At 37.1% G+C, this 26,157-nt stretch overlaps 1 protein-coding gene across 5 annotated transcripts; it reads left to right on the forward strand.

Annotated features, from left to right (window-relative positions):
- Positions 1–7,457: 7,457 nt before the first annotated feature.
- On the forward strand, positions 7,458–25,252 carry xpc (xeroderma pigmentosum, complementation group C). 5 transcript variants are annotated; one of them, XM_067393884.1, is made up of 16 exons: positions 10,972–11,065; positions 11,953–12,099; positions 13,876–13,992; positions 14,478–14,723; positions 14,857–14,965; positions 15,130–15,214; positions 17,034–17,191; positions 18,729–18,849; positions 19,353–19,445; positions 19,532–20,323; positions 21,138–21,298; positions 23,374–23,455; positions 23,526–23,657; positions 23,740–23,909; positions 24,452–24,545; positions 24,690–25,252. In XM_067393884.1, exons 3-16 carry the CDS (start codon positions 13,896–13,898, stop codon positions 24,999–25,001), a joined length of 2,652 nt encoding a protein of 883 aa, XP_067249985.1. In that variant the 5' UTR covers positions 10,972–11,065; positions 11,953–12,099; positions 13,876–13,895; the 3' UTR covers positions 25,002–25,252. The 5 variants fall into 5 exon arrangements, 3 of the variants coding, with proteins under 3 accessions (XP_067249986.1, XP_067249985.1, XP_067249984.1); XR_010895875.1 differs by lacking the exons at positions 10,972–11,065; positions 11,953–12,099 and adding exons at positions 13,733–13,761; positions 24,238–24,328 and having other exon boundaries at positions 24,690–24,721; XR_010895876.1 differs by lacking the exons at positions 10,972–11,065; positions 11,953–12,099 and adding exons at positions 13,733–13,761; positions 24,241–24,328 and having other exon boundaries at positions 24,690–24,721.
- Positions 25,253–26,157: the final 905 nt, after the last annotated feature.

Raw genomic sequence — 26,157 nt, forward strand, 5'->3', positions numbered from 1 at the left:
AAAACATAAAGTATATTTTGGTAATATAATTATTACAGGTTTGCATACAATTCTGAGATTGCATTTCAAAGTTTTTATTCATTTTGAGGAATAATGAATGTTTTCATGCAAGTGAGATTAGTAAATGCATGTTCACTTTTAGAGTAGAACTACAATAACCGTCATGTTTAACCATCATCACAGCCCACACAAGACCTCTGCACTTTATTTCTCTCAACATGGGACAGAACTGCAGTCAATAAATGTGAAAAAGTAACTTGTGCCACTTATTTGAAAAAGTAACTAAGATATTTTGAAAAAGTAATGTGTTACTTCACTAGTTACTTAAAGTGATCTGATTACATAACTCAAGTTACTTGTAATGCGTTATCCCCAATACTGTTAGTGTGCTGATTTGGTTCCTAAGAAACATTTCTTATTATTATCAATGTTGTCCTGCTTAATTTTTGTGGAAACCACGATATGATATATATGATATGAAATATATTTTCAGGATTATTTGATGAATACAGTGTTTAAACTAACAGCCTTAATTTGAAATAGAAATCTTTTATAACATTGTAAATGTCTTTACTCTCACTTTTGATCAATTTAATGCATCCTTGATAAATAAAATAATTCTTTTAATAATTTCTTGAAAAAAAAAAACTTACTGACTCATTAAACATTTAAACTGCAGTGGATTTGCTTTTAAATCCTCACAATAACCTCAATCCGCAAGAAAATGAGGGACAAGTTGAAATTATTTTTTGTAGTTATCAACATTATGCCACAAAAGCTGTTAAAGCCGTTGTTCCAGGTTCTAAGAGACGGAACAGAACAGCACACTTTATTCCACTCTGTTGAATTCTAAATGTACTAAATGTGAACCAGTATTCTTCCATCCACAGATATCAAGAAACCTTCATCCGTGAATTCATCCATGTGTGCTGTCCTCTGTGACTCATGAACCTCAGTTTAGGTTTGTGTGGGTACAGAAATGGCCTTTCGATTTCAGGGTCTCTATGTGTTCTCTACATTTGCGTCTGCGGAGTGGGAGTGTGTGGAGATTCTGGTCTCATTCAGGAAGATCAATTTGAGGATGTCCTTGTGTTTACTGGGGTCATGTAAGTGTTTGCCATATGTAGCAGGTTTTAGATTTAAACATAAGATTTTGAGCAGTGAAAAAGAGAATTTATGCGATTCCTCAAAAACCACGGCTCCCAATTCATCGAACAAATTATTTCATCTTGCACCTCAAAAGAACTTCACAAAATGCCTCAACAATTACCTCACAGCCCCAAACTAATTTCTCCTCTTTGTTATGGCAACACGGGGGTTTTTCAGCTCTGAAGGGACCACTAAGAATGCTCTCTCTCTCTCTTTCAAACTCACTCACTTAAACACACACCCAGCAGGATTCTCCTCCCAGCATGCACTTCTGTGTGCAAACACATTCCCTTAGCCGCTGACCCCCGGCCCAGCTGTTACTATGGCAACCAGAGCCCCTCTCCATGACGACTGTTACCACCTCCCCATGGCTCAGCCCAGACCAGGGATCTCCAGGTGACCAGTCCCGCTTTTTCTCTTTTTCTTTCCTTTTCACTTGTTTTCACTTTTTTGGTTTTTGTTCCGCTGTTTTTTCCCACTGGTCATCCGTCCCCTTACTTTTTTTCCGTCCTCCTTTCGTATGTTTCTCTCTTTCTTGCGCTTTCTTCTTGTCACGTTTAATTAAAAACTTTACAAGATTATGGTAGCACAATTTCAGGTAGTAACTGCTTTTGCCAACTTTTCAGATTAGAAGAATTAATTAGCAAAATATGTAAAGTATCCAGAAACAAACAGTGGCAAAACTCTCAGAGCGGTATATGAATTACACAGTTGCATTTGTTTGATCAAAAATACAGTAAAAACGTAATATTGTGAAATATTACAATTTAATATAACTGTTTCTATTTTAATGTTTTCAAATGTAATTTATTCCCATTACTCCATTCTTCAGCATCACATGATCCTTCAGAAATTGTTCTAATATGCAGATTTGCTGCTCAAGAAATATTCATTATTATTATCAATGTTGAAAACAGTTAATATGTTTGTGTAAACAGTGATACATTTTCTTTTTCAGGATTCTTTAATGAATAGAAAGTTCAAAAGAACAGCATTTATTTGAAATGGAAATCTTTTGTAACATTTTAAAGATCTGTACTGTCACTTTTGATCAAATGAATGCATGTTCTTTCAAAAAATAAAAAATCGTACTGACCTCAAACTTTTAAACATGCGTGTATCATGCATGGTTGCATAATCACAGATGTTCTTAAAGGCAATTTTGTATGTAGGAAGACTATAGCATAGAAAATTCAATAATATGATCAGCATAGGAATTGTCTTCTGCTCATTACACCGAATAGAATTAGCAAAGTCTCTAATATTGATTGAGTGTCTTTAATTGGGTTGCAGAATTTCATAAACCTAATCATAAACTTCTCTGCTGATACTATAGTGGTAGATTTCAGCCCCTGAGCAGCTATTAGTGACTAATAACATGCACACACAGGCAAACACATCTGTTTAATTGTACACAACCTGCTAACATCACCACAATGGTTAGAAAGTACTTAACAGATGCGTTTCGTCCAATCAATACCTCTCTAGTGCCTGGACACCCGTAGCTGACCTTGAATACTTCACCTACGACTTGCAAGATTAACGCTGGTTTTATAGATTAAAAAAATGGTTGGAAATTTTGTTTTAGAGCAGGTTTGCAATTCCTTGCTTTTCTCGTTGCACTATATTGTGTTGTTTTTAGTTTGGCATCATAATTAGATTTTTTTTAATAAGCGCCTTAAGCACCAACAGACTTGTTCCAGTAGTTCTTCCAGCGAGCATCAGAACTGGCTGAAGGTTAGGTGTTGAGGTTTATTATGTTCTCCTCAGCCCTCAGCCAAACTACAGTTTTCTGTTATTAAAATTTCAAGCTTCATTTAAGTTCCTGAAAGTTCAATATTCGAATGAACAAAAAGGAAAAAAACAAAACAAAATTCAACGTAGACCACTGCCACACTTACTGCCTACTCCTCTCTGTCTTTTACTGTCTCCTGGCATGTTCTGACCTTTCTCCCAAAAGACCAACAGAATGAGTGTGTGTTTGAGTGTGGTTGATTGGGAAATAGAGATATTTACCGCATTCCATCTCCCTGCTGTAACCATGACAACCTCTCAGCGGGAAGAGCTGCCTGTCTCACGCAAAAACACACGCACATACTGGCTAACACACCCACATGCACACACACCGCTACCCGATAACCTGGACATAGAGAGTGGGAGAGAGATGTACATAGATGACAGTAGCCTAAGGCCTCGAAAGGTATTGATTACCTCTCACTGTTCAACTGTTATTTTTCCAGCAGTATAACTACCACTGTGGACTTATTGTTGCTTCATGCCCCTGTTAATGTTATTAACAGTTTCTGTGGACACTTTAACAGATTGCTGCTGCCGTTGTAAGCTTCGGCAACACTTTTTTCAGTAGGTGAATTGGCAATGAAGCTTCCTTTAATTGAAGAGTGAGACAGAAGGAGAGTGAGAGAAAGAAGGAAATTATCCTGGAGGGGACCGTTAAGGTATCCTAATGTAAGTCCAGAATGAAGAGTCTCCAAGGGAGACATATCCTGACCATTTTCAGAGCTCAAAGTGTGGGGATAATTTGCAATGCATTGTGTGGAAAGACAAGGCATGCATGAACTGACAGCGACAAACTTTAGCAATGTAACGAAAGTTGTGGCAGATTTTTTGTGCTGTATTGTGATGAACATCCGATTTAAACGTTTTTTTGAAAAAGTTGATTGTGGAGTGGTGGGGTTTATTTAATTCAGATGAGATAAATCTGTCATTTCACCAGAACATGGAGTTATGACATTTTGATTAAAAAGGCCAAAAAATTAACAGTACATATGCATGATTGATTTACAATAACATTTACAAAATAGGGTTCATTTCCATTTCTTGCCAACTTTAAATGATTTTCAATTTCAATTTTCAACTTCAAATTAGCTTAATTAGCATATATAAATGATTTAAATAATAAGCACATGCATATAGGTCATATGTAGCATACACTCTAAAAAATGTTTGGTTAAAAACAACCCAAGTTGGGTTGAAAATGGACAAACCCAGCAATTGGGTTGTTTTAACCCAGTGGTTGGGTTAAATGTTTGCCCAACCTGCTGGTTAGTTTTATTTAACCCAACTACTGATTAAAAATGACTATATGGCTGGCTTAAAATGAATCCAAAATAGGTGAGAAATTAAAAATCATAATTACTAGAGGCAACAATAATAATCAAAGGGTGTACATTTATTAATAAGCAACTTAATAAATGTTTATTGTTTATTATTCATTATCTTATTAATAAATGTTCATTTATTAAACATATTACTACATGTTAATTTCCAGCATATTTTGGGTTCATTTTAAGCAAGCAATACAGCAATTTTTATACAACAGTTGAGTTAAATAAAACTACCCAGCAGGTTTGGCAAACATTTAACCCAACCACTGGGTTAAAACAACCCAATTGCTGGGTTTGTCCATTTTCAACCCAACTTGGGTTGTTTTTAACCCAGCATTTTTTAGAGTGTAGTAAATAAATCTCTCACGCATACATTTTTGATTAAGTTGTAAGCAAATAATTGTTAAAAATAAAGAGAGATTAAATTTTTTTTTTTTTTTATAAACAAGAAATAAGAAAAAGATTGTGACAATGTAAAAAAAAAAAACAACTTTATACATACATTCAGACATGTTAAGAATATATCTGACTTTAGTTTTGTCCACTGGCTGACTCTCTGTTGTTATGATCAAGCTGGAGTTTTCTCTCAAAATCTTAATTTTTCTGGATTTGGTAGTGCAATAAAATCTGGTGCTCTATGTGTTGAAATTTTGTGAAGTAGACAGGTTGAGTGCCCTGATATTGATCACAGTGCAGCAGGAAGTGTCCTTCTGTTTCCACCTTTCTCTGAGAGCACATGAACACAGTCTAAGTTCTCATGTCTGTCTGTGCCGTCCTCTCTCTATAGCCAGACAGGGATTAATTACTCGGTCTGCATTTGGTTAGTGTCTTTCTCACTTTATGCTCTTTCACACAGCTCAGGTATTCTGCTGGTTTGTAATGTCTTTTCAGGTGTAAATAGAGTTCCATCTTCTGTTGTAATTTAGTGGCATCTTTCCAATAGGCAATGTAATTTTCTTTCGTAATTGTATAATTTGGTTGTGCCAGATTGTGCTGTGCTCGTTTGGATGTAGTTTCAGCAGCAGCTGTGAAAGAGCGCTCCTGTGCATGTTCTGCTCCTGTCACTGCAGGGCTTGAGCCTGGTATGAGCTCGGATCACTTCATTTTAGGTGCTTATAGAATTTCAGAGCTCTTTTTTAATAAGGGGTATTGTCCTAATTCAGCTCTGCACGAGTTGTTTGGTGTTGCTCTGTTTACTTTTAGGATGCTTTTACAAATTTGGGTATGCAGTTTCGATTTCCTCTTTTTCTCATTTAGGAAACTCTTGGGGTTTTATGGGTCCATATCTCACTGCCATATAGTGCAATGGGCCAGGTTTGAACTGGAATTTCATATTGAATTGTATTTTTATTCATGTAAAGACTCTCATAGACTTCTGAAAATTATGTACTTTCTTATCTCATATAAGTGTACATCATTCCAAAAATGTTTTAACTTTAAGGAATAGATTTTTAGTTTTAGTAAATTTTGAGGCAATCAGTTGACTCAATTTTTAAGTTAAGAAATTCAAAATTTAAGTAAGCAGAACCAAATTTTTTTTATCTTAACTTAAAATGTTTGAGTAATTCATATAGATTTAACTTAAATTTTCCATGTAACTAACCTTTTTATTAATGTAAACTTATCTAGCAATAACAAGCTAATTCAGAAAATGCTAACTTGATGTTAATGTAAACAATAGCATGGTATAACACTTGCTGAATGAGTGCAGAAATATAAAGCATTTAACGTACCTCCTCTTAAACCAAGCCGCATACACCATTTCATCATGATGGTAACTCTCCAAAAACCCACATTAACAGAAACTCTTCTAAATTAGCATAACAAAACATTAATCACTACTAAATCTTCCACTTAACATTAATCTTGTGCAAAAAAACAAACAAACAAAAAAACATGATATAACACTTAATTTTAGTATTTACTCTCCCTTTCGAGTGCCATGGGCAAAGCATGCTGGGAAATAGAAATACCAGCCTAGTTTCAATTAAACTTAAGTTAGTCTAAATTAAAAGAAATAAGTTCATAAAACTCAAAACAATGAAACAGTTCAGTTTACTTCAAATATATCAGTTCTGTGAACTTGAAAGCAAAAAAAAGTGCTAAATACTCATAAAAGTTAATTTGACTGAACTAATTTGTTTTAATTTAAGTTTGTCCTACTCAAACCAATTAATTATTTTGAGCGTTAGGGGTTTACAGTGATATGTTTTGTACAAATTAATATGAAATCACCAACTCATAATCACCAACTTGCAATATTAAAAATTAAAAAATTCTTTCCCACTACTTAAGTATTTCATGCCCGTGTTTTAATAATTTTTTGTACGTTTCACTAATTCATTCCCTCATTTTAATTTTGCTAAATTGAGGCTGAGGGAACAAATTAGTGCAACGTGGCCATGATTTAACTAAAACGATGGAATGAATTGACGACGTCACAAATTAATAAATTCTGTAAATCTATTTTTTTTCTTTCGCATATCATATGTGGGGCTCCATACAAAACGATATATCTTGATTTTGCTGCAACAGTACATGATTGTTGGCCAAATCGCGGCGTCGATATCTTGTTCTTCCTTCCACATGTCAAGCTCAGGGCTCCGTACGTTTGCTATCGGATCGAATTCTAACCCTACTGAGCTCACCACAACCTTGAACAGGAATAGCAATATCTATTGCTTCTATTGGTCCGGGTAGAGGAGACTACTTTCCCAACATTTCTGGATAAAAAGATAAGAAACAGAGATTTCACCCTTGAGTGAATGAGGGGATGGTCTTATGAACTCAACCCTGACAGAAAACCTACAGCAGACATTACTAACAGTCATGCTCCTCTCACTAAATAAGCGCACAATGGTTACTTTCATCCATATAGAACTTTATGAGTGATAACTAAAACATAAAAAGGCTGATTTAAAATTGAAAGCACTGAAAATAGTGTTTAGATGTGTGTGTGTGTGTGTGTGTGTGTGTGTGTGTGTGTGTGTGTGTGTGTGTGTGTGTGTGTGTGTGTATGTGGGAGGGGTTGCAGAGCTCTGTCAGAAGCTCTCTTCCGCAGGCTGTCATGATCAAAGAGCTGTTGGACCCCCTATCAGACTCGCACCTCATGCTCACACATACACACAAGCCACATCACACTGCACACACACACATACTACCGTACACAATTTACCCAGCCACCCATATCACAAGAGATCTACACTTAAAATTACGTAAATAAATCACATCACAGTCACTAATTAAAGTGTAAGTGTGAGTATGTTGTGTAGTCGTGTGCGGTTGTGTTCTCATTTACTACTGGCACTGGTCTAGCTGCTGATTCAGTGGTTCTAAAACTGTGAGTAGATGCTTATTTCAGCTGTGCGTGTGTTTGTGTGTTTGTGTTTGAGCGAGTGTGTTTCAGGTGCCATGCGTGTCTGTTCCCTAGTGTGTGCGTGCATGTTGTGTGCCCATGTGTGGCGGTCTGTTCATTGTTAGGTAAATCCCAGTTGATTATGCAGTTCATTGTGTCGTTGTGCTGGTGCGGCGTCCAGAGAGCTGAGCGTGGAATTCTGACGGGGAGCCTCGCTGCAGACCAGATGACTCTCATGATTTTCCTGTCCCTCTTTTTGTTCCAACGGCCGACGCTGCTGTTCGCACAATCCCTCCGACTAATCGCACATGCAGGTGTGCCCAACTTTCCGCTGTGAAACTCAGGTAGTGTTATCCACAAGAGAAGCCACACTCCTCTGCTTGGTAAACCGACAGATACCAAATTACTGGTCAGCACTCTGTAAACACGGCTATTACTGAGCCTCGTCTTTCCACGCAATTGCTTCCACTTGCATTTCTTCAGGTTTGTTTGAACACTCACAAATGATTCAAACACCTGCATTCTTTGGCAGAAGGAATTCAGGGTCTTTCAAGCATGAAACATCTTAAACTGTTCTCACTATTTGCCTTAAAGAAATGCACAATTGTGTCTCGGCTCTTTTATCCAAGTCTTTACAAGTGTGTCTTGGGGGGATCAGTGTGTGTGTGTGTGATATTTCACATAGATATCACAGAGATAACCTAAATAAATAAACGATATTATAGTATCTTAAAATTGTGATTTTATATCTCACAAATTGACCTTACAATTTCAAATTTTAGACTTTAAAATTCACAATTACCTGTTTTATTTGCTTTACCAAACTTGCACAAATTACATATTTACTCCTAGTCCAGGTGTTTTTTTTTCCCTGCGGTGAGTTCTAACTTCATCAGAATTATCCTAAAGTATTAAGGTTTGTTGTGTATGCTGAGTTCTTATGGGATTATTAAAAAAGGAGTCACATTTATCCACATTACAGGGCTTTTTGAATTGCTGATAGTAATGAATGGCTTTGAATCTGTATGAAACACGTTTGAACAACAATATGTTGATCCAACTAGCTTAACAGAGTTGTCTAAACAAAGAGTTTCATATTGGAGAATATTTCTGATTTGTTTATTGTTTGTGAGCTCCTAGCATACATTGTGGTTTGGATAATTATGCAGTTAGTGTTAGAATAATTTTTCGCAGTTTCCAGACTTTATGCTGTTGTTGTTATTTTTGTTGCCATTGTTGCAGGGATAGTTCACCCCAGAATGAAAAATCTGTCATTTACCCACACTCATGTTGTTCCAAACATGCGACTTTTCGTTCTTCTGGAGCATAAAAGTTATTTAGACTTTTGAGAAATGTCTTTTTTCTGTCCATACAGTGGAAGTCAATGGACACCAAAACTATTTGGTTAACAACATTCTTCTTTTATCTTCAGTACACTTTACAATAAGGTCTCATTTTTTAACATTATAGTTAATGTATTATCTAACATTACCTAACGATGAGCAATGCATTTGTAACAGCATTTATTATTGTTTGTTAACATTAGTTAAATACACACCTGATCATAGTATAACTAATGTTAACAAATACAATAATGTATAAGATTATTGTTCATTCTAATGTTAATAAATGAAACCTTATTGTAAAGTGTTCCCATATCATCTTATATCTTCTTTTGTGTTCTGCTCTCTTTTTTGTTTTTGTTTGTTCATTACAAGATGTTTTCTTGATAGGCAAAAATTGTGGAGTTTACTTTATTCAAAACATATCTAATAATTATTACTAAAATATGTTTAAATAAATTCAGTTAAATTTGGAAGTTAGTTTGTTAGGATTCCTAATAATATTCCCAAAGATGCATGTTACCTTTGTTTACTTGCCTTAATTCTTTTTTCTATCTTTTTTTTTTTAACAATCTGGCATTCAAGCGCAGATTTTGTATGCCCTCTAAGACCACAAGACCACTCACTTAAAAAAAAAACCCTTCAGGTTTAGCCCAATTGGCAGTGGAAGTAAAGGCAGCCTCTTCCTGCCTCTGTACCAACATAATTATTTTTTACGGGCACAATGCAAAACAACAAAAACAACATGCAGCCGACGGAAGAAGAGTTACATCATTTGACATTTGCCTCGAATGGCTATTCTATCGCCTGAAGAAGAAAAACCCTCTGCCTCAAAAAACGCCTTCGACCCCATCTTTCTCCCTCTCCGTTCCACCGTGATGTGCCCCGTTCGGCTCGGGGGGGACAGCAGTGGAGGGTCAAGGGGAGAGAGGGCGCGAGGAAACGCTGTGGAATGTGCTGGAGAAGAGAAGGGGGGCAGTGAACCCTCCAAATGGCTGTGGAAGGGTTTTTTTCTTCTTCTTCTCTCCGTAGACACTTGGAGCTGTCTTTTGTCTCAAGGGGTCTGAGTCTACAGTGTGTTGTTAGGACAACCAACAGGAACGGACGCCCGACAAAGTATAAAAAGGGGAACCACACACACATAGATTGGAGAGAGAGAGAGTAAAGAGGGAGGGAGAAGCACAGAGCAAGTGCAGGATGTCCTGGTGAGTTGTTCATTAGAATGAAGGAGCAAGATGTAGGAAGAGTAGCCACACACATACACACATATTTTACTGCTCTCCCACTCCAATGTCTCTCGTGTACTATTAGAGGCAGAAAAGAAACTGCTTTTTTGGCGGTATTTGAAAAGAGGGTTAAAAAAGGCCCTATTCAGCGGCCGCAGCCCTTTATTAACACGCGCGCTTCTCTAACAGATGAGGGGGGAAAATCCCCCGCGCGCACGGAGGTTGGTCTCGTGCTCAGGTATGATGTCCTTTCTGTTCTCGCTGCTCCACTGCCATTGGTCGTCCGGGCTTCAGGGGAGGGGGCCTGTCCGCTCCCCCACCCCTCCTCGCGGCGGCCCCCTCGCCTCTGTCTGCGCGAGAGTGAATGGAGGGGCGCACAGCTGCACAACGCTGCTCAAACTCCGACCGGCTGGCTGACTGACTGACTGACGCTGCTGTGCCCCGTGAAACCGGGACTCTGATTGGGCGAGGCGACATCCACCTGCTGGCTCACAGTCGCTAATACCGATACCTATTCATGATCATCCGAATGAGGCACTGGAGCTGGAAACACGGGCATTTGGGTCGGGATGACATGTTCCGATCCATGCTTTGGAATGAGGAATGCCGTTCCGCTAACTTTTCACCTCAGCCGCTGCTTTATCGCAGACTTCTCTCCTCCGGAGTCTGGAGCAGCCGGACAGACTTTCGCCGTTCATCATCTCTCTCTCTCTCCTGTCAGACTGCTGCGCCATGGCTCCTCTCATCCGGTCACTGATATTATCGATCAAGGGCTTTTCTGTCTATCTCTGTCTGACTCGCTTATCTCTTACAGGGCAAAACTCGTGTAAAATGAGGCTACGTCGAACTGTTAAAACAGAAAAGGAGGTATAGTATGGCACGCAAATTTAACATTTATGCCGTAAAAATAACTAGTAGCCTATTTTTTTATTTTAGTTAGCTTACTAGTTATCTATAATAGGCAGTACTGTCTTCTATTAAATATGACTAATTTCACTTTTCGTTAGATAGGCTACTAACCTACACATTCTGATAGTGACTAAATCTGCAAATACCTTTGGTATTAGTCCAACCAAATAGTGCCAAGTACTAATCCATTGTCATTTTTAAGAAATTACACATTTTTTTTTTGTAGGTATTTGAAACCTATGAGGATCTGTTGTTCATATATTAACTATTCTTTTCCAACTAGTGTGTAATTCAGTTGATGATGGTGCCTATTCCAGTTTTATAGTTTTACCTATTCGTTATGTTCTAGTAGTATTTTTAGTTACTATTATCCCTATATAGTGCAGTTTTACAAAAACCTAAAATACTATTATTAATATCTATTCCAGTTATTACTAGCAGCATTTCAGTCTTACTAGTAATGTTTTATTAGCATTACATTTAAAGTCAATTAGTTTTATTAGGCTAATAATATTTAGGCTAATTAGGTAAAAATCAACTGTAACTAGTGAGATAATTTTTTTTTTATTATCATGAATAAATGTTAATCTGGCTTGCCATAGTAGCCTATCAGCCTATGTAGTGAACAGTAATGTTGCAAGAATGTCACACGGACGTTTCCAGTCATTTCATCATCATGCGTTGGTCATCCTAATGTCATGTATGACATGGTGACGATTTGAGCTGCTAGTTTTTACGCACCGAACCGCGCGTCAGATACTGGAGAACATAGCTCGACCTTCATAAAGATTTATAGTTTTGCTTAACCTGTTATTTTACCAGTTTTTTTTTCTTTTTCTATGCAGAGAGTCTCGTCGGTTTGTGCTCCTCCTGTTGCGCGTGCACGGACGGAGAGAAAATACTCGCCAGCGTTTTCACGTTTTTACTCTCAGACATCGCAATGACTGGACAACAGGTGCATGTGCCGGCGATCCGTGTTATAGCTACTTAAGGTGTGTATTGATGCCATCGACCTTAAACGGCATCGATTTGGCTGCAATGAGGGAAATGTGAATTATTTCATTCACAAAAAAAAAAAAAAAAGTGGTTTGTTCTCACACTTTAGCGTGGACATTTTAGCTCCAGCGGGTAAAATCTAGCGCTATTTTTTTAAAGTTTAGGGATATGACGTTATTTTTGTCAATGCTGTATCGGAAAGATTGTCCTGTAATGGTCACAACGGTAGTGGTGACGACTATTGCAGTGCGATTTAAGAGCAAACTTGTAATACCGGACACCTCCACTGGATGTCGCGCTACAACATAAAACCAAGGAATCACGTTTTCTGTGTATTGGCATAAAAAATAGATGGAATTACTGTGTGTAAATGTCTGAAAGAGATCTCTTTCGTTGCTCTTTGCCCCGTATGGCTTTTTATTCCTATCTGAGAATGCTCAGGACTCATATAGGGATGGAAGCCATGCAGGGCTGGGGGACTGTGTCGTCATTGAGTATTGGTGCCAAATACCACTCTTTCTATGCCAATCATGTGACACATACACCTGTCCTGGCATCGGTCCGGGCACAGATGCCCATTGAGTCTGGCTGGCTGCAGGGAGAATATCTGATATCTGAAGTCCACAGACGGTTCTCTGAAGTCTCTCTCTCTCTCTGTCTCTCTCTCTCTCTCTCACACACACACACACACACACACACACACACACTGGCTGGACATCTGCTGCCAAGTGATGCTAAAACAGCTGTTCATTTGCATCAGCACCATCAGGTACATACACATAGACGTACACACACACACACACACACACACACACAAAGTCAGGCCCAAATGTTAATGAACTTGACTGAATGAGGTTAATGTCCTATATAATGCAAACAGCAGCAATTTTGAATTTAAATAAACAGAATTTTATATTATTAACACCTGTTTTTATGGCAAGCTATTATCACACCACATCATAAATATGATCATCTATATGATTCCTGTGATTGAAACAGCACACAATGATTAGTGTTCATCAAAGATCAAATCTTCCTAAGCTTAATGGAAAACGTTCAAATAATAAAATAATAACTGTACAGTTGTCTATGTGTGTTTATTTATTGATCAATAAAACGGGATTGTGGTTTTTAAAAAACACTATCCTAGTGCTAAACACAGCGGTTTCCAACCCAGACTATGGACAGAACCATATTGTCATCAAGCTAGAAAATATTAATGCTATGATTAAAGGGATAGTTAACCCCCCCCCCCCCCCCCAAAACAAAAAAATGAAAAATTAGAATAATGAACCTGTATAAAATTCTTAAACACTTTAAGAAAAAAAAAGATATTTTGGAAGAAAAAAAAAATACTATGGAAGTCAATGGGGTCCATCAACTGTTTGGCTACAGACGTTCTTCAAAATATCTTCTTTTGTGTTCAGCAGAAGAAAGAAATTCATACAGGTTTGGAACAACTTGAGAGTTAATAAATGATGCCAAAATTTTAATTTTTGGGTGAACTATCCACCTTGATAACGAAAAAAGAAGTTTGTGCAACATCCCCTCCTAGCGTTTAGATCACCACATTACAATGATACAACGTTAGTAGAGGCGGATGTGACGTATTATCGGATCTCCTGCAAGCAAAGTGCATGCTTTCGGTGTTATGAAAGGTGGGAGTGATTGTGTTGAGTAACAGTGGTCTTCAGGTTACATTACACAATTTGACGTGTAACGCAAGTCTATCTCTCTTTCTCTGAATGCGTGTTTCATTTGTCCCGAAACAGTCCGCGAACAGCGACAGCAAATGGCAAAGAGAAAAGAGACACAGCAGAAAACGGACACAAAGAAACCGAAGCAGATTGCAAAGAACAAACCGGCATCCAAAACACAAAAAAACAAAGGTATCTGTATATAGAGATATATCTGCGCTCCATAAAAATGTATTTTGTCTCAAAACTATTCGCCGAGTTGTTAAAAGGCAGCATTGCAGTTAAATGAATGAACTGTGATAGTTGAATTTAGTGCACGGTTGATGCATACAGCTGCAGTATGCAGGTGTACAGCCACTCTCGCTCGAGTTCTCTTGCGTTGCTTGTTTTTAACGGATGCATTTCAAATTAAGCCCTTCTTCTTGTCATTTGATTTAATGTGTCACCAATATATGAGTGTGGGCGTGTCCAGCATACATATTTGGGATTATGTGTCTGTTTTGAGTGCTTTTTGGTATTTAGAAAGCAGAATGTGAGAGTAAAAATGTCCAATTTTTGTGTAAAGACTGAAATGTCAACCTGTCAATCAAGTACATCCAACATCCTGAATGATGATGGTCTGATTTCTGCTCTCTAATACATCTTTGTTCTGTTCTTGTCCTGTTTGTCTGTTTCAGAAAATGGTATGCTGGACAAAAAGAACTGCAAAAACTCTCGTGTGTCCAAAAAGGTCAAAGATGCCTCTGACGAGAGGACAAGCAAGTACTTCCGGGACAGTGAAGTTAAAACAGAAGAGCCAGAGGACATGAGTGACCACACTGAGGAGATGAGCCCCATGTTCATAGAGCACTCATCACCATCGAAACAAGTCAAAGAAGAAGAGGAAGAGAGTGAAGATGAGGAGGACTGGGAGGAAGTGGAAGGTATAGGCATAGTCTCATTTTGTGAACCACTGATGTTTATATATTTCAGTATCAGTAAGTGTTCTAAGCTGGCGTGTTTTTCAGCACTCATACGCACTGATGTTACCATGTTTTGAACTGTGTGCTTTATCAGAAATGGCAGAACCGCTGGGTCCTGTGGACTCGGCAGAACTGGCAGTTGTGTCAAAGCCTGTGGAGATTGAGATCGAGACTCCAGACATGGCTCGCAAGAGGCAGAGGAAGTGAGTGTGTGAGAGAGAGTTTAATAATTGGCAGATTGCTAAGCGATGAAATTCTTTTGTGTGGTAAATGTCTACAAGATAGTTGCAGTCACGTTCATAAAAGGAGCTGTGATGGTCAGAAAGATTGAAAGGAAAATCCTAAACACCATGACAACTGTTTCCAGGGAGAAAAGGAAAGAAGAGTTTGAAACTTATCTGCGTCGAATGATGAAACGATTTAACAAGGAACTGCTGGTGGATACCCACAAGGTATGTGTGTGTGTTTAGTCTTTTTTCCAGCTAAATATACACGTACTATCATTCAAAAGTTTAGGGTTGAAAAATGTTTTGAAAATCTTATGCACATCAAGGTCATGATTTATTTCAAATATTAAAAAAAACAAAAACAAATTAAATTATTACAAATGGAGAGAAAATTAAAACCAATTTTTTTCTGTTTTAATAATTAAATGTAATATATTCCTGTGATGGCAAAGCTGAATTTTTAGCAGCCATTCCTCCAGTCTTCAGTGTCACATGATGCTTAATATTTTGTGGAAACCTTGATTCTTTGATGAATAGAAAGTTTGAAAGGGCAGTATTTATTTGAAATAAAAATCTTTTGTAACATTATAAATGTCTTTATTTTGGATCCTTGCTGAATAATAGTATTTTCTTTCAGAAAAAATCTTACTGATCACACTTTTTTGAATAATATAATAAATATAATGTAATATGATTAGGGCTGTCAAGCGCTTACATTTTTTAAAAATCAAATTAATCATAAATTACAGTCAGAAATTACCACAAAAAGATGATTTAAAGTCATTATTGTGTTAAATGAGAAAATCATCAAATAGACATTACAAAAAATAGTTTTAAAAATAAATATTTTATTTGATTCAACATATAATTTATTACACAGAGGCTGCTTCTGAATTGGTATTTAGTAGATCAAAGCAGTTTGGTTACCAACAATCTAAAAATGATCTTTTATGTTATATAAAAGAAAGTTATACATGTTTGAAACGATACAAGGGTGAGTAAACGTAAATAAACAGAATTTAATGGGCAAACTCTTCCTGAAATATGAAATGATACTCTGAATAAGAAACTAAAGCTTCCAGTTGTTGTAAACCATGCTTACCATGCTGTAAATGTCTAAATAAGTAAGTGATTGAGTCATTCATTCGATTCATTCAAACAGCTGATTCATTTTGGAATTATATAAATAGGTGTGTTTGATTTGAGGCGCCGCTGCGCAGACCGATCGGTGTATGACATCAAAGTACTGCAAGAGCGATTTGAAAGCATACAGAGCCATTTGCTCTCTAATCGCTCTCTCGCCGTACTTTGATGTCATACACTGAACGGTCTGTGCAGCGCCACTTCAAGTCGAACCCACCTAATGGCTCTCTTTATGAATGGGCAATTGAAAAAAGTGGTTTACCCGATTGATTCCCTCAAAAGCGGATTCATTCAGAAACGAAACACTGCTGTGAGATGCACAAAAGTTTGCTCTGGCTTTATAGATAATATTTTCTTTGGAAAAATTGAGCAAAAACTGATAATATTGTGTGTAAAATATATCACAACATTAACTTATTCATTAAACTGTTGTATAAAATCAGTATCGCATTGGCACTTGTGCTATTCATGATTAAAAACTGCACTTGTGTGATATTGCGCTTGTTACTTGTGTGACATTGGTATTGCTTAACTAATACTATATCATATAGGCCTATATATGAGACAAAAATTCATACAGGGGCACTTTTGCCCTGATATCTTGAATTGTAGGCCATTCTAACTGCATTCTATAGGCTACATCACACCGTGAGTTTTTAACCTGCATCATGTTCGGGTGCAATAGATGCGTTAAATTATTTTATCACATTATTTTTCTATTACTAATTAATTAAAATAACATGTTAAATCGACAGCTCTAAACATAATATAATATAATAAAAGTTTATTGCAATAATATGTAGTAGGAATGTATAATATGAACTCACATTATTCATTTTTTGGCTTTTTTAATTACTTGTATTGTACTGGTGTATGATTTCTTATTTACTCTGTCATACAGGTTCATTTGCTTTGCTTATTGGCTGGCGGTTTGTTTCGAAACAGACTCGCCTGTGAGCCTGACTTGTTGGCTGTTGCCTTGTCAATACTGCCTGCACACTTTACTACAGTTGCTATAAAACGCATAAACACTGGCTTCCTGGAGGGGCTTCTCAAATGGTAAGCCTGATTTGCCTTCTTGGGGGAGTATTACACTTAGTTATTTAAAGGCATATTACACCCAAAAATGAAAATATCATCATTTACTTACCCTCATGTTATTCCAAACTTGTATGACTTTCTTTCTTTTGTTGAACATAAAAGATGTTTTGAGAAATGCCTCAGTATTTGTCCATACAATGGAAGTCAGTAGGCTCAAATGTTGTTTGGTTTCCATCATTTTTAAAAAATATTTTATTTTGTGTTTCAAATAAGAAAAAGTCGTACAGGTTTGAACTATATGAGTGTGAGTGTCCTGAAACAGGACAAGTGTAAATGCATCTGATTGTTGCAACCTCATATGTAAATTTTACTCTTCCCAAAATGTAAAAAAAAGTATATTTGTTTTGCTGAGACACATTTATGTAGCCAAGTGTAAATGGAAACAAATCGAACAGATATCCGATCAGTAAAACACATGAAGTGACCAGGTGTAAACAACAGGCCCTTAAAGGGTTAGTTCACCCAAAAATGAAAATGATGTCATTAATGACCCTCATGTCATTCCAAACCCATAAGACCTCCGTTCTAAAGATATTTTAGATTTAGTCCGAGAGCTTTCTGTCCCTCCATTGAAAATGTATGTGCGGTATACTGTCCATGTCCAGAAAGGTAATAAAAACATCATCAAAGTAGTCCATGTGACATCAGTGGGTTAGTTAGAAGTTTTTGAAGCATCTAAAATACATTTTGGTCCAAAAATAACAAAAACTACGACTTTATTCAGCATTGTCTTCTCTTCCGGGTCTGTTGTCAATCCGGGTTCAGGACTTCGCAGTGACGCTGCTGACGTGTTATCCGGTGTGCACAAGCTTCATTTACAGTCTGAGGGAGACACATGCTGTTTTCAAGCTATTCTACATTGTTTGTATTTTGGTATTGCTATATTTTTTAAAATGGTGCGTAAGTGTGCATGTCGCAGATGTCCTAATCGCCAAAAACAACCACGGTGACGTAAAAGTGCATTACCAACGCCGCCAGATGAAAGGATTCAATGGAATCAATTCAATGGAAAGGATTCTGGAAGAGAAGACGATGCTGAATAAACTGGTAGTTTTTGTTATTTTTGGACCAAAATGTATTTTCGATGCTTCAAAAACTTTTAACTAACCCACTGATGTCACATGGACTACTTTGATGATGTTTTTATTACCTTTCTGGACATGGACAGTCTACCGTACATACACTTTCAATGGAGGGACAGAAAGCTCTCGGACTAAATCTAAAATATCTTAAACTGTGTTCCGAAGATGAACAGAGGTCTTACGGGTTTGTAACGACATGAGGGTGAGTCATTAATGACATAATTTTCATTTTTGGGTGTACTAACCCTTTAAATAATCAGACTGCTATCTGATTTTATATACACAATTTACATTTAGCCACAAAAATGTGCCTCTGCATCTATTCCTGTGCTATATGCAAATATTGTATCAATAATCTCTGACTGTGTTGTGTGTTGTAAATTAATAATTTTTGTTCTGTGACCCCCTCCCAGGTTTCAAGTGACGTTCACATTAAACCCCACCTTACCTGAGGAGAAGGGAGTGGAGTTGAGGATAGTACTGGAAAAACGAATTGGCTGTTTATCAGCAAGGGACCATGAGGAGATGACCTATGTGAGAGAGATCTTCCTTACCTTGACCTTATAGCAGATGAATTATACAAAAAACATGTATATAAGATACAAGGTACATTACTGTTCAAAAGTTTGGGGATGGTAAGGTTTTTTTTTTTTTTTATGTTTTTGAAAAAGCCAGTTATGCTCACCAAGGCTGCATTTATTTGATTAAAATACAGTAAAAACAATAATATTGTTAAATGTTATTACAATTTAAAATAAATTGCTTTCTATTTTAATTTGTTTTAAGATATCATTTAATCCTGTCATGGCCAGTCTTCAGTGTCACATGATCCTTCAGAAATCATTCTAATATGCTGATTTGGTGCTCAAGAAACATTTCTTATTATAATTAATGTTGAAAACAGTTGTGCTGCTTCATATTTTTGTTGAATAAAAGTTTTCATTTCTTTCAAAAGTCTTGCTGACCCCAAACTTTGAATGGTAGTGTTTTGGGGTTTAACTGAGTTTGGTTCTGATCTGTGATGTCACTTTCTGTAGCTGTTCTTATTGGTCCTGCGGTCATTGCGGCTCTTCTGTCGGTTGGTGCTGTCCTTGCAACCTCTTCCTCTGAAGCCACCGCCTGCTACCAAGGTGACTTTTTTCGATTCTTATTTCTTTTGCTTGTTAAAATTCCTTCTTTGTTTTTTGATAGACTGAGCATTTTTTCTTGCTTTTAGAGTAAGACCACACCTACCAAGAGCTCTCCAGAGAAAGATCAATCAGAGAAACCCTCCCCAAATCTTAAGATATCCCCTGGATCCAAACGCCCGTCATCAGCGACTGCTGCTGTAAAAGAGCAAAGGGGTGGAAAGAGAAAGAAAAAGAAAGAGGAAGCAGTAGAGAAAGAGGCAGCAGGGGGCCTGAAACCCAAAAACAGCAGAAGAAGAAGTGTAGCTTCAAAAGTGTCATACAAAGAAGTCAGCAGTGAGGAGGAGAAGGAGCAGCTGAGTGATGAGGAGTTTCAGCCACCCAATGAGGATGACAGTGAAGACTCCGACGGGCCCATGAAAGTATGCAGAAAGTTTAAAGGCAAAGTTGGGGCTCCTCGGAGGTCGAGCAAGGTCAAACAGGAGGAGAGAAGTGAAGAGGAGGAGGAGGAGGAGGAGGAGGAAGAAGAAGAGGAGGAGGAGGAAGAGAAAGAGGTGAAGAAACAAAGACGTAAAAGAAAAGAGGGAAAAGGGGCGGATGAGTGGTTGGAGGTTTATTTGGAAAGTACCGGGAGGTGGGTGTGTGTTGATGTGGACCAAGGAGTCGGCCAACTGCAGCTCTGCTCCGATCAGGCGACTCAACCGATCACTTACGTGGTGGGCGTGGATGACGAGGGGTACCTGAAAGATCTTAGCAGCAGGTATGACCCCACATGGCTGACATCATCACGGCGGCGACGCGTCGACTCTGAATGGTGGGAAGAGACTATGGAGATCTTCAAGTCTCCAGATACTGAACGAGGACAGAAGGAGGATCAGGAGGTACGTTTGCACTCTCACTTAAATTTGTGATCAAAAGTTTGTGGTCAGTAAGGTTTTTTTTTTTTTTTTAATTCAGTAAGAATGCATTAACTTGAGGAAAAGTAAAAGTAAAGACAATTATAATGTTACAAAAGATTTATATTTCAAATAAATTCTAATAAAAAAAATCCTGAAAAAGGTGTATCAGTTTCCAAAAAAAAAAACTTTTTTTAACATCGATTTATAATAAGAAATGTTTCTTGAGCACCAAATCAGCATATTAGAATAATTTCTGAAGGATCATGTGACACTGAAGACTGGAGTAATAAAACTGTTATTTTTAAATTGTCATAATATATTATTTCATAATATTACTGTTTTACTGTATTATTGATCAAATTAATGCAACCTTGGTATGGAAGTAAAATAATGCCATATGTTTTTGAAACAAAAAGCACTCATTTTAGATTTTTTATATTTAATAAAATAAACAAATAAAAAAATATTGCTAATTTTTAACTACTGCATGAGCTTATATTTATTTTAATATCAACAATCTAAAATTATGGTCGAGTTTTGATATTTAATAAAATAAACCGTCAAATCATGTATAAATATTACTAACCCTAACTACAGTCAGCACAAGTTCATATTTATTATTGTGCATCACACCTACATGCACACTTTACAGACTGTAATTCATTCTCTTCAAATACTACAGAGCTTTAAATTATGGTATATTTTGTGTATGAGCATACAGTAGGCTAAGTGAAATATATAACGATATTTACATATGTGACGTGCATTAAGACTCACCTGTGTTCCTCATCATCAGATGCAGGCAAAGTTACTGGACAAGCCATTGCCGACATCCATCTCAGAATATAAGAACCATCCACTGTACGTGCTAAAGAGGCACCTGCTTAAATACGAGGCCCTCTACCCCCCTACAGCCGCTGTCCTGGGGTACTGCAGAGGAGAACCTGTTTATTCACGGTAAACCCCATATATTTTGTATGCTACAAGTGAATGTAGGTACAACAACATTATAATGTACAACATTAATATTCCTTTTGTAAATCTGCTTTGGAAAAAAACATACTGTTTGAATTATTAAATAAATGTATTTATGCAGATAAACCACTGTTATGACCAATAACCAGTAAATGGCTGATATTAAACCAAAGACTTTAGATAGATATACAAAGATGGTGCCCTCATGTTACTTAAGTGCTGCCTTCTAAATAAATGAGCCAATTGGTAAAGTCATTGCATCACCGCAGCTGCCATTAGAAGCTCCGGGTGCTAGAACATGCACATTGGCTGGTCTAGCCTGAAAAAAAAAAAGCTCTTTTAACACTATTTGATCATAAGAAATAACATCTACTGTTCATGTCAGATTTTGTTGCTGATTTGAAATGTTATTTAAATGTAAGTTCAGCATGCAGTTTTTGAGTTTTCAGGATTTCCCAATTCAAGTAGACAGGACTTGGGCTGCTTCTGAAATCGCATACTCTCTTAAATAGGTACTTATTTTGAGAAAGTTTTTTTTTTTTTTGCATAGTATATAGAGGTGGGCGATATATCGTTTAGACGATAATATCCAAATTGTTGTCTGGACGATATGCAAAATTGGGATATCGAATATTTCATAATTTGTACAATCCGACCCCCCAAACATGAAAAGAGCTGAAGGAAGTTAAAGAGAAAACAAATAACGCACACTATAACCTTCTAAACAATTATATGTAGCGATTTTAATAATGTAGGGGTTTGTTTGACTGTATTTTATGTTTGTTTTTGTTTTTTTGTACAAAATCATGATCGTTCCTCAGTTGCACCTAATTTGCAATACAACTACGGAGTTCTTACCTGTGTGTTATGACGTTTCTAAGGTTGAAGCAACAATCCAAAAACGTAAAGAGTAAAGCCGATGTACGATTAATAAAATAGCTGCTAGAAAAGGAAAAATATGCGTTGTTTGCGGAAAACTGAAGTCTGAAGTTAAAAAGTTTTTCTTAAAAGTCTGTGGCATCCTTAAGTGGTGAGCTTCGTGATTGCATCATTAGAAAATTGCGTTGTATAATGATGAGTCCAAAAGATGGAATACATTTTCCCAAGAGATCCACCGGAATAGCCTCGGAACATGAACAGAGCTTCTTTTAACTTTTAGAAAAAACTTTTTTTTAGTACAAACTAAAACATTTTTATTAATACGGGGAACTGCCCATAATGCCTCAGTGCCCCTGACGTCTTACATCGTTACAATGTGCCGTGCGTATGTTACTCATCAGTCACTTGCTATCTAGCTTTGAGCGCAACAACACAAAAATGAGCGAAGAAAGCGAAAATACACAGTCATCCTCAAAACCAGTGCCAGACGAGCTAACAGCGAGACGTGGGTCAGCTTCTTTAGCCTGGAGATGGTTTGGTTTTGACAAAAAAGACGAGCAACAAACGTCGCACATCTGTAGAATTTGTCGCAAGCAGATCGCTGCAAAGCAGAGCGCCACAACCAACCTCTTCCATCATCTCCGTACCACGCACAAAACACAGTTTGAAGAGTATGAAAGGCTTCGTGCTGAACAAAACAGCACTGCTGCTACAAACACGGTGTTGTGTTCTAATGACCTTCTTTGCCAGTTTGCACACATTTCTTTGAAGGATTGCAAAAATATCGTCTGAATATCGATATCGAGATATTGAAAAAAATATATCAAGATATTCATTTTTGTCAATATCTCCCACCCCTAATAGTATATACTATATAGTATGGAATAATGCGATTTCGGATACAGCCTTGATCTTGGATGCCCAAAATATCTGCCGGAGGTGTTGGCCACCGAGTGAAATGACTTTCCTTTATTTCAGATTTATTTTAATGACCAAACACTATTTTATATAGTTTGTTTTAGTTAACAATAACACTTTAAGTGAACATCAGATGAGAGCAAAGGTGATCTAAGTCTATACATACATTCTTTTCTATTTTTGTTGCCATATTTCCTGTTTCCCCACATCTGAGACACTACAACAAATAGAAATTGATAATGGTGTTTATTTATTTTCAGAGACTGTGTGCAGACGCTCCATTCTAGAGATACCTGGCTGAAGGAAGCAAGAACAGTTCGACTAGGAGAAGAGCCATACAAGGTCTGTTCTGATCATGATTTAATATGTTCTTGTTTTTAAAGCTAATTTAATATTAAGTGCTTTCTTTCAGATGGTGGTTGGTTTTTCCAACCGTTCTCGTAAAGCCAGGATGATGTCCGAGCAGAAAGGTGTCAAAGATCTGGCTCTTTTTGGAGTCTGGCAAACTGAAGAGTACCAGCCTCCGATCGCCGTTGATGGCAAAGTGAGTTTAAATAATTTTTTTATAAAGTTTAAGAACATAATTACTTAAGATATACTGGTCTGTTCTTTGCTGTGTGTTTCAGGTACCACGTAATGAGTTCGGGAATGTGTACATGTTTAAGTCGTGCATGTTACCAGTAGGATGTGTTCACCTGCATTTGCCAAATCTGCACAGAGTGGCTCGAAAACTGAACATAGACTGTGCTGCAGCGGTGACTGGTTTTGATTACCATTGTGGATTTGCACATGCAGTGTAAGTTTGTGTGTATTTGTGTTTGTAACATGTCCCAACCAGGCGAAATATGATAAAAGCTGTCTCTCTTCCATGTAAATGTTTTGTCCTATCCAGCCACAACTGAGTGACAGAACACTTGGGACATTTTGTCACTCATTTGGTTTCTGTTTATGCTGAATATTGATTATCTAATCCTCTCTACTTAACCGTCAGTATGGGCAATATTAGAGTGTGCATGGATCTGCATTTAGATTATCAGGTTACCTTTGAGATACTATGTTTTGGGACACGCAGTAGGCGAATTGTAATGCAGTGCTGATTAGCTCTGATTGTGTTTGTTTCACAGCAGTTTTGCATTCGATGTGGAAATGTTTCACATCTGGTTAGAACACATCTGTAAGAAATGGGCAGTTCTTGTTCCATTCATTTCATACATGGTAAAAGAATAAAAATATAATATGGATACATTTTGTGTCTGTCTGTATGATACATATAATACATAAAAATGTATGCATGTGTTTTTTTGTACAATCTGATTTTATTGAATCAATGTGTTTCAGTAACGATGGCTATATTGTCTGTGAAGAACACCAAGAAATCCTGAAAGCAGCCTGGGAAAATGAGCAAGATATTCAGCAGAAGAAAGAAGAAGAGGTATGTTGATTTTTTTTTTTTTTTCTGTCATAGATCTTGGTCTTTCACAACAGCATCCCCATCTAAAGCACTCGATTGACTTTGAGGTGAAAAAGTTGTTTTGTAAAAAATTATGCTGACATCACTGTTTGAATCTTTTAACAGAAACGTGAGAAGCGTGCAGTTGCTAACTGGACCCTGCTGGTCAAAGGCCTGTTGATAAAAGAGAGGCTAAAGCGTCGCTATGGGCAACAGGGGCTTGCATCAGGGATGGGGCTTAAGCAAGGGAAAGAAGGCGGGGCCGAAGGACTGTCCTCAGATGAGGAAGAAGGCGGGGCTCAGTCAGCCCCACCCTCTCTGGCTAGTTCATGGCCACAGAACAGGCAAGAGGAAGAAGAGGAAAAGATTGTACGGCGTGTAACTAAACGAGAGAAACGTGGAGAGCAGAAACACCTCTTCCCTTTTGAAAAAGTGTAACTTAATCGGCCCTTTATTACCTCTCTTGTCTTCCTTTTTAAATGTTTTTTTTTCTGCATTTAAAAGCATATGTCATCTCTAACTTTACTATCCCCAACCTTTTTATAATCGCAGTAAGGTGGATATCCATGATCCAGGGGGATTTAAGATGTCAAGCATTTGTTTCTTTTTTGTCTCTACATTTCTTTTTCTAGCAAAATACATATTTTTATAGAACATGCTGTAAAAAAAAAAAATGCAAATAAACATTGTTGCAGCTTTTTGTGTCTGTGAATGAGTTGCGAACAAGTCTGGGCATTGTGTAGTCTTTCACTCTTTGTAGGTTCCACCTGCTGAACTGGTTGTGCATAGAATAGTACTTTTGGCTGATAATTGGAAAAGCCAATTTCATTTGGAAGTATCTTTCCAACTGGTTATATGGTTAATTATATAATTAATGTTTTAGCAGCACATTATTTATCATTTTTAAACTGTCTTGATCAAACTAATTTAGTGGATACTATTGAATATGCATGTTAACACAATTCTTAAAGACGTCTTGAAATTGCAGGACTTTTCTTTCATGTGTTGATGTATTTCCAAGTGAAACCAAATAGCATACTACTATAATACTCATACTATTTCTGCCATAAAAAGATATTGCAGTAATCAAGTGATATGGTAGTGTCCTCAGACTTTGAGCTGGACATGTCAAGTGTGTATCCCTTTTTTGTAATAAAAAAGCAATAAGGCATTAGTTACAGTACATCACAGCCATGAAACATCCCCAACTGTCTCTAAGAGTACTTTTTGGAGGCCAAGAGTATCCCATCATTCTTCATGTTCAGGAACTTCAATGTAAGTTAAATACATATTATTTAGTAGGTTAGTAAATGTAAAGTGTTGCCCTTTTTTGTCGGTGGAGAAATGAGTGTGTATTTTGTAAATGTTTGCAACTGCTGTTTACTACTAAAAACATTTAAATTTTTATTTTAAAGTGGAAAATACTGAAAATGTGTATAAAGATTGCAAGTGTGGGTACTGGGACAGACCCATTGACTTTAAATACATATAAGTTTATTTTGTGAACTACAAACGTACACTAGTCCTGTATAAAAAGTCTTAAAACTGTTTTTAGTGTATCTTTAATGTTAACAAAGCAGCTAGGTGCTTTTAA

This window comes from Chanodichthys erythropterus, chromosome 9 (genome assembly GCF_024489055.1).
Source record: "Chanodichthys erythropterus isolate Z2021 chromosome 9, ASM2448905v1, whole genome shotgun sequence".
Lineage (NCBI taxonomy): Eukaryota > Metazoa > Chordata > Actinopteri > Cypriniformes > Xenocyprididae > Chanodichthys > Chanodichthys erythropterus.

What these genes read in the sequence shown, in the direction of transcription:
- xpc (XM_067393883.1), top strand. An exon ending in GGACTGGGAGGAAGTGGAAG is followed by an intron (nt 14,724 to 14,856) that starts GTATAGGCATAG and finishes GTGCTTTATCAG; the next exon opens with AAATGGCAGAACCGCTGGGT. An exon ending in ACCATGAGGAGATGACCTAT is followed by an intron (nt 18,850 to 19,352) that starts GTGAGAGAGATC and finishes CACTTTCTGTAG; the next exon opens with CTGTTCTTATTGGTCCTGCG.